Here is an 11041-nt window from a genome sequence, read left to right as displayed (position 1 = left end):
GGGATTAGGGGTGGGTGGCCAAGAGAGACAAATTACAAAGGAGCCCAAAGAAACTTTTGCGGGCTTAAGTGGGACCACGACATTTGACAATACATAGGTCATGGCAGTGAGTCTCTGTCAGGAACTTATCCAGAATCTTGTCAGGAAAGGGAATAAGAAAGATACAGTGGTATCAGTGTTGTACTTTAGGGAACCTCCTCCTGGCAGCTGTTTTTGATTCCAGTTAGCTTAATCCAATTATCCTGCGCCCCGCCCCCAGCTCCTTCCAGCATGCTGATTCTGCTCCTAGAGTGGCATTCATCTACCTCTCCACCTGCGCAGACCCCTCCGCCTGCCCCACTCCTCCCGGTTGCCCGTCCCCGTTGGTTTCCAGTGTCTGCCAACCTTTATTCCAGAAAATTGCTAACTTTCTCAACTGCATCTCCAAACTAAACTCTCCCATTTTAGAATTCTGATAGCATTTTTTACCTGTATCTTGTCATATGACATGTTCAATTAAATCTTACCAGAGTTGAAAGGCACCATAGTATTAAACACATTGACACTGGCACCAGATTATCTGAGTTTGAATCTCAACTCTGTCATTCTGTAACTGTGACCCTGGTCAAGTCACTTAGCCTCTCTGTGCTTCAGTTTCTCCATCTATAAATGGATATAACAATAGCATCTGTTATAATAAGTATTAAAGGAGTTAATATTTGTAGAGAGCTTAGAATAGTGTTTGCTACATTCCAAGCCCTAAGAATGTTAATTAAAATCAATCTGTGTTCCTACTACAGGAAGGTTGTGCTCCTGGTTATGAAGGATACTGAGATGTATGTGGCATTTGCCCTAGCCTCAAGGAGCTAACAATATCATGCCAGTCAGATTAAATTTTTGTAGAGATCTGTGCGCCCTGGCCCAGTGGCCTTTGCACTTAGGCAGCCTTATGAAGTATGAAGGCCAGTATGAAGGCCAAAGAGGGTCAAAGCTCAACGGCCACTTTTCAGAACCTGATCGCAAGGTGCAAGAATGTCGACTGCCAAAGTTCGCGAGGGGAAAGACAGGAACCATTCTGGAAGGGACATGTCAGCCTGCCCAAGAGTTTGGATGATTTGCGTTTTAACTGACCAATGGCGACATGCTGGTAACACTGGAGTCACCATGAGCCTACCCGGACCCCACGCAAATCTCCGAGCCTGGGCCACCCAGCGTGCCCGCTCCCAGCGACGCCCACCACCACGCCGCGCCCCACCTCGGCCCCGCCTCCCGCACTGCGCAGACCCCCGCGGCCCCGCCCCACTCCTCCCGGTTGCCCCGCCCCGCTGATTTGCATAGCCCCGCCCCGCCCCGTCCCCTGCAGCGTGCCCTGCGGCTACCCGGCTCTCCCAGCCGCCGTAGCCGGCCCTGCTCCCACCGCGGTGCCCGGCGTCGGTCCCCGAGCCCGGCGAGCGCCATGGCGGCCGAGGCGCTGGCGGCGGAGGCCGTGGCTTCGCGCCTGGAGCGGCAGGAGGAGGACATCCGCTGGCTGTGGGCGGAGGTCCAGCGCCTCAGGGACGAGCTGCAGACCGCGCCCGACCGCTGCCAGGCCGAGGGGCCGTGCCTCACGCGGGAGGTGGCGCAGCTCCGGGCCGAGAACCGCGACCTGCGCCACCGCCTGTACCGCCTGCGGCTGTGCCTGGCCGAGGAGCTGAGCCACCAGGCGAAGCTGGAGAGCGCGGCGCGGGCGGCGGCTGCCGGCGCGCAGGTAACGGGGCGGCGGACTTGCCTGCGGGGCCCCGGGCCCGGTGAGCGCGGCGGCCGCGGAGCGGCTTCCCCTGGGCCGGGCCGGGCCGGGCCGGGTGCGGGTGCGGGTGCGGGCGGCCTGCGCCCCCGGCCCGCTGCGTGTCCCGCAAGCGCCCGGTGGAGCGAAGGGTGGAATTCCCTGCGGTCCCAGGAAACGGCCTGCCACACGCCTTCTTCAGTACCAGAAATGGGGTTTCCCCATGTTTGAAAAACTGCTGGGGTGTTTGAAACCCGCTCCTCTTTCCTTGGACGGGCGGACGAACAGCGACATACAGAAACCCTCCGTTTCCATTATTGAGCCCCTGGCGCTGAGCCCTGACCACAGGTGGTTTTGGTTTCTTTGGGTGGTCTGTCTTGAGATCTGTGTCTTTAACATTATTATTTAATAGAGTTTTAATATTTGGGTTCATTTAAAGACACATTGTCTGCTTCCTGTAACATCATAAATTTTCTACGTTCGAAAGGCTTTCTCAGACTGTGGGGTGTCCCTCAGTCCTTTACCCAGCGTCACTGTGGAGCGCTAGCCACATCTTCCTGAAATAGTGCGTTTAAAATCCCTGGCAGCAGCTACACAACCATTTTTCCAATGACATTATTTGTTTAAAGATTAGAGGAAAAAACCTTTAAAGAGCAGAACATATTAAATATGCTTAGCAAGAATGTGTGAAAATGCACAGCCAGGAAGGACTGAACCCCAGCAAACGACTTGCGGGTTGAGGTTCGTTGAGGGTCGTGGGCGATGGTCCGAGAGCCCAGCTATGGCCTCTGAACCCGGGACACTTGCCTGCGGCCGGGCCCCCTCCTTGCTCAGGTTTCAGGTGTGTTGCTCTTTCTTTTCGTTGGTATGAGTCGTTTACAGTTTATCTTTATTTCTCAGCCTCCTTCTAGTCAAAGCCCAGAAAAGAACAATAAAAAGAAGAAGGAAAGCGGGTCTGACAGTGAGGTAAGTTGTTGCTGTAGAAATAATATAAAATACTACCTGGAATTTAAATATGCTTATATAGTTAACTGCCCAGGATTTTTAATTAAAACATAATTACTCATTAAATTACGACTTAGGCCACAGTAGGACATTTAAAACTTTGTAAGCCTTCAATACAAGATGTCTTAGGGATGAGTTATAAAGTGCTCCTTAGTCTGTTTAAGGTCGGATAGCAGAGCTCTTCTTTTGTGTTAAGGAAACTGGCTACTTTGCTTTTTTAGGTGAGTCATTTAAACGACAAGAGAGTATTTATCAGGCATCAGCCTTTGGTAGGAGCAAAGCAGGAATATCTGGCCTCAAAGGGATCAGTCTGGTTGAGGAGTTCAGACAAACACAGGTTTGAAACCACTAGAGGACAAAGTAGGATGGTGTCTAAGGGCGGGCTGAACTGTGTGACTCTGCGTGCACATGTGCTGAACGTGTGGAAAAAGGGAGAGGCCGGTGGGTGTGATAGTTAGAAGAGGTTGGCTTTGAGCTGGACCCTGAGAACTAAGGAGTCAGATCAGTGGAGAGGAGTCTTCTGGAGGTGAGAGTGAGAAGTCAACTGATCCAGACTAGCCCTGGAGGTGACCTGGGGCCTGCTGAGAAGGGGGTGGAACTTCCTGAGAGCTGAGCAGTTAGGAAAAAGTGGGCTGTGTATGTCAACCTTATGGTATTCTAATGATTTTCAGGTGAAAAATCAACCAAACTTCATAAAGGAAAGATTGAAGCTTTTTGAAATATTGAAGAAAGATCATCAGCTCTTACTTGCCATTTATGAAAAAAAGGGGAATACAAGCAATGTGATCACAGTCCGAGTGGCTGATGGGAAAACAGTGGAAGGGGAAGCTTGGAAAACAACACCTTATCAAGTGGCTGCTGAAATTAGGTAAACCGTAGTTTGGAGAAGATATTCAGTATTAAGTATTGTGCCAGAGCTTGATGAAAATGTGTTCTTAGGGACTCCTAAAATATTTTTTTCCTACTCGGTTGAATGAGTTAAATGTAATTAGTTAATTTTTTCCCTCTGGCTTCTAAAGAGGCCATTAAACAGTAGTTGAATATCAGAACACAGTCTCTTCCTCTTTAAATAAAAGGTCCAAATTTTAAACTTCTAATAAAAATACATAGTAGAGAAAAGTATATAATCTTTGACAGGCCACATTATATTGACTTTGTTCATCTTGAAGATATTTCCATGAGATTTGTCAGGTCTTTTGCTGGACTTGACTCCAAGCCATTGGTCCATCAGGAAGTAACCATGGGTGGCTCTTTGAACCAACTTGGGCAGATCCCTAAAGCTTTCCAAGCCTGTTTTCTTACATCTTCAGTGGAAATAATACTTTTCCATTTACCTTGTGTGGTTTTAAAGGTTAAATGAAATGCTGTATATGAAAGATACTCTGAAAACTGAAGTGTCTCTAGAAATGTACAAAAAAGCTTATTAATTATAGATTTAAGATGTATGTGTTAGAGCTCTTATTGGCCCTGGAATAAGTATGTTGACTTGCCTAGAAATTAGATACATTAGTGAAGTTATGTTGTTTTGACTAATGTTAATTCCTAGCATTAAATACAAGTTTATGAAAGTATAGCTCTAAACTGCCATGTAAATAAAGTTTTATTATTTAAAAAGCAAACTTTTTTAACAATTGAAATCCTGACATTTCCTTTGGAAACTATGGTTAAGATTGTATTTCCTTTTCATCCTATCATATCATGCACCTTAAGGGCCCCTCCCAACCTGTTCCCATGTTTTCCAAGAGAGATGAATAGATGTACTGGGGAAAAATGGGCTTTGAGGCAAAAATAAGTTGATGTTTCATCCTGGAGAGTCACTGTGCATGTTAGCATGTTAGAGACTGACAAGCCTGCACTGAAGAAACCTGTTCAAGCTTTGGAAGCAAAGTTATTGATTATGGAACATGTGCTTCTTTGTACACTTAGCAATATGCGTTTCCACAGGGTACTAGCTTAGACACTCCACCCTCAGGTTTAATGACAGAGGGGTTGCAGGAGTGTCTAAAAAGTAAAATCATCCAAAACTAAAGGATGGGCCAATCTTTATTGGGCAAACCTGATAAGAAAACAGCGGCCGTAATGTTACTGTCAGACAGCAGAATTCAGGACTGAAATCATCCAGTGGGATACTGAGGCTTACTTTAAAAATAGGTGAACAGTATACAATTATACAATCCACAGTGATTATTTGTCATGAGCCTTTATGAGTTAAATAATATAGCATCATGGGGCCGGCCCGGTGGCGCAGTGGTTAAGTTTGCACGTTCTGCTTCTTGGCAGCCCGCAGTTCGCCAGTTCGGATCCCGGGTGTGGACATGGCACTGCTTGGCAAAAGCCATGCTGTGGTAGGCATCTCCCGTATAAAGTAGAGGCAGATGGGCATGGATGTTAGCTCAGGGCCAGTCTTCCTCAGCATAAAGAGGAGGATTGGCAGTAGTTAGCTCAGGGCTAATCTTCCTCAAAAAAAAAATATATATAGCATCAAATTAGAAATACAAAATTACAGAAACTCAGGAGTGGTAGACTGTAACACTCCTCTTGACAGATCAAATAGGCAAAATTAAGGTCATATGTGTGTGAGTAATGACACTATAAGGTAGACTTCGTGCCTCCTCGCCCATCTCTGTGCTCTACAGGCAGAGACACTGCCTTCTCTCTTGGCACCTGTGGTCATGCTTTTGGCTCCTCAGAATCCTAAATAAAATGCAGAAACATACAGTTCACATTCTGTGAGTACAGTGAAATCACTTACAAACGCAGTAAACAGATTAATGACAATAAGACAAAAAGTAAAACTTGAAAATTAAAAAAAAAGCTCTTTAAAATAACTTGGGTGAAAGGAAATAAAAACAAGCACAGAATTCTTAGAAAATATTTCTAATGAAGAGAATACATTTCAAAATCTATCACCAGTACATCCAGAGTGGTTATCAGAAACAGATTTGTGGCGTTGAAGGCTTTTATTGTTGAATAAGAAAGAATGAAAGAAACAGACTAAGAATTCAATTCAGGCAGTTAGTAAAAGAACAGTTAAACAATTTAAAAAGTGAATTAGAGAACAGTATTAACTAAAAACTGTTAAGAGTAAGTAAGGGTCCTGGGAGGTGGCTGGATATAAGATAATAGCTTTATTCTGTTATACTGCCTGTTCCCTTGTTTAACTGAGAGCAGACTGCATAGGTGGTTATTCCTGCTCTGGGGGAGCGTAGGCCTTTCTGAGCGTAACATGTGAGGTAGAAATCATTAAGGAAAAGATGTACAGATTCGAACTGCACAAAAATTAAACACTTAAGAAAAATGGCCATGTGTAAAAATGACACACAAAATGGGAAATGACAGTTGTGGAAAAAAATGTTCCATGTAAAACATGATTGCTCTCTAAGTGTTTTTCAAATTAGTAGGAAGCAGATGAAAACTTGAACAGAGGAAAAAATAATCTTATAAATGCAAATGAAAATAATTACCTATTACCTATTGATTTGTCAAAGATGTATGGAAAATAGTTAATATCGATACAATTTTGAGGACATGGCCCTGCTGGAGGCAGGATGAATCCATGCGGTCTCTTTCAAGCTTTTAAAGCCTTAAAAATGTGCAGACCCTAACCCTTGGACCTAGGAATTCTATACGTAGCCATTTACCCTAAGAAAATACCCCAGTCGAAAAAATGGGCAAAGGACAGTTCATAGTAGTTCATGAAAGAGTAGTTCTCAGAGTGTGGTCCCCAAACCAACAGCATTAGATCACCTTGGAACGTGTTAGAAAAGCAGACTCTTGGGCCCCATCCCACACCTCCTGAATCAATTAACAGTCTATGTTTTTATGAGAGGGGCTTCTGATGCAAGCTAATGTTTAAGAACCACTGAGTTAGGCTAAACTGCTGCAAAAAAGAGACCCCCAAGAAAGTGGCTTAAATAAGGTGGATCTCATGTTCTCTCACATAACAGTACAGAGATGACCAGTCCAGGATGGTGGACATCTCTGGTCCATGCAGTCATTTATGGACCCTGGCTCCTTCCATCTTATGAATCTGCCATTGCCTAGGTAGGGTTTGTTAATGTCTTGGCGTGGAAGCTGGCTCCCATCCATGGAGCCGCCTGGAGGCAAGGGGAAGAATGGCTGAAGAACGAGGATGCTTGGAGGCCAAGACCCCTAGTGGCACACTGTAATTTCCACTTACATTCTGTTAGCTCACATTTGGTCACGTGGCCACCCCTAGCTGTAAGAGAGAATGGAAGTGTAGCTCCTGCTGGCCAGCCACATGTTCAGCTAAAGCATTCTCACTGTGGAAGAGAGAAGAATGGTTTAGGGGAATAGTGTCTGCCACAGTGTGCTCCTCTAACGCCCAGATATCTGTGAGCACCCTTCTTTCATCATCCCACACACTCATTCTCTACCCAAATGAGACAACTCCAGGTCCCATCAACTGGAAGCCCAGGATTTCCAAGTGTTGTGCAGAACACCCCCGTCAGGCTGGCTCCTTGCACTCTAGCAACAAATAAACTAATGGACAAGGCTGCCCATCCACACATGTATACAGTGGTGGAATAAACACAGACAATCACAAAGTTCTATTTGGAAAAAAGAAGAAGGAGCAGTATGGCAGGCACTGGTGTACAGAAACCATCAGATCCTGCTGGCAGCGGTTGTGAGGCCCACAACTTGGCAGTGGGTTGTGCTTGGGTCAGCCCATCTGGCCACCCTTTGTTCGCTGGGAGCGGCTCTCTTGTCCACAGTCTCTCGTGGGCCCTCGTTTTGCTCTTCGGGAGGTTCATAACTGTCCATCAGCATCATTTGCTGCATCTGAAGTGCAGGGCTGTTTGTCCTCTTGGAGGCCGTGCGGTTTGCACAGCACAGTTCCCACTGGTGCACACTTGGAGGCTGAGGGCTCTTTTCAGGATCAAACAGTCAGAGGTATTTGTAAGCTGGATTTGTAGTTCATTTGGCAATAGAATTCCCTCAAGCAGTTAACTGTAATAGGCCCTTGGTCTGTTTGCTTCTAATCAATTCCGAGTGAAAGTAATCTCACTTAAAGAATTCTTCTAGACAGACTTTTCACCCCTTTATTCCCTGGCTTTTGCACTTGGCTCACTCCCTTCTGTCTCAGTTTAATGGGCTGAGATCAGATGAAACAACAGGCTGTAATCCTTGTGCCAGATGGGCCCCTGTTGCCTGTCTTGATGCCTGGCCTTTGGGAAGGGCTGTCAGTGCCTGTCCTTCCTGCTGTTTGGGACAGAAGATTGTGTTTCCAGTCTTGCACAGCCTCACATATCCAGGCTTTGTCAGTTTGGGTTACAGGCCACGGGCTAGGAGAGCCTCCCTTGGCAAACCCTGTCCCTTCCATCTCTGCTTGCAAACTGGACACGTCTCCCCTGATCTTATCTCATTCTGGTTGTATCTTGCTAAAAGCTAAAAGTGGATATCAGCATTCTGCCCTTTTATAACTGCTTCCTTATGTGCTACAGGCATTGGAAGCACATTAGTTTGCCTGCAGTTTTTATCAAATCTTTTGTTCTGCCATAACAAGGGTTATTGGCTTTCCGTATTTTAGTATCTCTTTCCTTTATCCACTGCCCATCTGCTCACCCAATGCCACATGTTTTGTTTTTGTTACTCACTTCCAGGTGCTTATTTCTGTATTAGTTAAGATACAGGTTAAACTACTGCAACAAAAAGACTACAGAAAACTCAGTGGCTTCAATATGGTCAAAGTCTCTCTCATATAGTAGTTTGGAGGTGTGGGGTCCAGGTTGGCAGGGCAGCACTTCTCTGTACAGTCATTTGGGGACCTAAATTCCTTCCATCCAGTTGCTGGACTGTCTGGTACGGTGTTGCTCTTGTCTGCATGGTCCAAAGGGAACAGTACCTCTGTGCTCCAGTCCATAGAAGGCAGGGAGTGGATGGAGAAGTGCCCTCCATTGTCTTAAGGCTGAGATAGAGAAGTGCAACATATCACTTCTGCTTGTATCCACGCCTCCAAACTTAGTCGCATGCCACATCTAGCTGCAAGGGAGGCTGGAAAACTTAGTGTAGAAGAAGGAGAGTGTGGATTTGAGGAGCCCTTAGCAATCTATCAGAGCCAGTAAAAATGAAAATAAAATGCTATTTTGTTAATAACAATGTCTAACATTTATAAATTGTTATTAGGAGTACATTTTATTTAATTCTTAGAATAAGTGTATGAGGAAGGTCCGACAATGCCCAATTTACTACTGGGAAAACTGAGGCTTAGAGAAACGGAGTAAATTGTCCAATGTTTAAACCCTGGTTGGCCTGACATCAGAGTGCATGCTCTTAAGCACAGTGCTGCACCACTGCTCAAGTTACTCACGGAAATGCAGATTATAACATTACATTGTAAAGAGGGCACAATTTAGTAGTACCTAACATGAGGGCACAGAGAAAAGGTACTCTTGCACCCTTCCTGATAGGAGAATTTGGCAATATGTTCCAACAAAAGTTATTAAAAGTATATTTCCCTTGACCCAGAAGTTTTTCTTCTAGAATTTTTCCTGAGAAAATAATTGGGTACTAAGGTGTATGTTCAAGAATGTTCATTGCAGCATTATTTGTCATTACCAAAACAAAACAAAGAAACACAAAACCCACAAAGAAATAATCAAAATGCCCAGCAATAAGGGATTCATTAAGTTCATCTACTGCATTAAATAGCATGTTTTACGAGTCTGTCTAATGTTAGGGAAAATGTTGTGATTTATTGTTAAGTTTAAAAAGTAGGTTACCAATTAGCATATGCAGAATAGTACTATTAAACTTTTTATATTGGTGTATATATTTATGAAAATATGTGGAAGGACATACAGCAAAATGTTAACAGCAATTTCTGGGCAATAGGATTGTGGGTGATTTTTTTTTCTTGGTGCTTTTCTGTACTTTCCAGCTTTCTTATAATGTTTTTTTGTAAATAATTTTGAAACAACAATAAATGTCATTTGAAAGACACACAAAGAAAAGGAAAGGAAAAGATCAACGCATCAATAGAAAATAGGTAAAGGACATGAACAGTTAAAAAAAAAGTAAAAATGGCCAGTAAACATTTACTAAAATTAATAATCAAATAATTCAAGTTAAAATGACAATTCCCAATGTCAAATTGACAAAGACTTAAAAAATCTTTTGGGGTGCATGGAAGTGGTACACTCAGACAATATTTGTCAGAAATCTTTCAAAGGCTCGTGCCCCTTGGCCTGGCAATTTCACTTTGAGAGCTTATTCCCAGAAAACAGTCACGGGAGACACAAAGCTGGATGTGTCTGGATGTCTGTGCAGCCACCTCTATGATAGCAAAACACAGGTGACCGGAATGTGCAGAGTGGAGGCTTCCTCAATGAATACGATACTTCTAGACTGTTTTGGAATCTGTCAGATGGTATTGCAGTGAAAAAGCAGGCTATAAAATTATATTGGCAACTATGCTTTTAAAACCAGTATATATGTTTATGTGTGAGTCGGGGTGAACATAGAAAAAAGACTGGAAAGACATGTACCAAATGTTATGAGTAGTTATCTCTGGGTGATGAGATGTATATGTGATTTTTGTTTTATTCTTGTGCTTTCTGTTTTCCAAGTTTTTTACAGTGAATGCATATTACTTTTGCACTTAATAAATATTGCAAAATAAAAAATATCTGTCTTATTAGTTTACATTTGTACTTTCTATCCACTTAAAAAAAACCCTGGAAATTATTATTATTATTTTTTATTTTGTTTTGTTTTTTTGCCTGAGGAAGATGAGTCCTGAGCTAACAGCTGTACCAGTCTTCCTCTTGTTGTATGTGGGTTGCCGCCACAACATGGCTAACCAGTGGTGTAGGTCCGTGCCCAGGATCCAAACCCGTGAACCTGGGCTGCCGAAGTGGAGTGTGCCAAGAGTGCGCTGAACTTCACCACTTTGCCACAGGGCTGGCCCTGCCCTGGGAATTATTTTAATCTTTTGTTTTAATGAATTGTTGTAGAATGTGATAAGGTTAACTCCCAAGTGACTTTTCTCTCACTAGTCAAGAACTGGCTGAAAGCACAGTGGTAGCCAAAGTCAATGGTGAATTATGGGACTTGGACCGTCCGTTGGAAGGGGACTCCACCTTGGAGCTGCTCATGTTTGATAGTGAGGAAGCTCAAGCTGTAAGTATTTAAAAACCAACCAACCAAACTTCGGGTGTTTATGTTATAAACTACTTTATATACAAAGTCACAAACTGAAGTCAAGAATGAGGAGTTTTGTGGCCAAGATTTAAAATGTGTATATTGGTATTTAATAAATATTTAATATGTTTT

General features: G+C 43.9%; 1 protein-coding gene across 1 annotated transcript in view; it reads left to right on the top strand.

Moving 5' to 3' along the window:
• Positions 1–1204: 1204 nt before the first annotated feature.
• Positions 1205–11041, top strand: part of TARS3 (threonyl-tRNA synthetase 3) — a 65883-nt gene continuing 56046 nt past the window's right edge. The window contains exons 1-4 of the mRNA XM_070571533.1: positions 1205–1726; positions 2642–2707; positions 3418–3614; positions 10765–10888. Of these exons, the coding sequence (XP_070427634.1) occupies positions 1436–1726; positions 2642–2707; positions 3418–3614; positions 10765–10888 (678 nt within the window). The 5' untranslated portion in view covers positions 1205–1435. The remainder of the gene's footprint in view (positions 1727–2641; positions 2708–3417; positions 3615–10764; positions 10889–11041) is intronic.

This window comes from Equus przewalskii, chromosome 1, assembly GCF_037783145.1.
Source record: "Equus przewalskii isolate Varuska chromosome 1, EquPr2, whole genome shotgun sequence".
Taxonomy (NCBI): Eukaryota; Metazoa; Chordata; class Mammalia; order Perissodactyla; family Equidae; genus Equus; species Equus przewalskii.
Note: the sequence above shows the minus strand (reverse complement) of the source record. Positions and strands in the feature narration are given on the sequence as shown.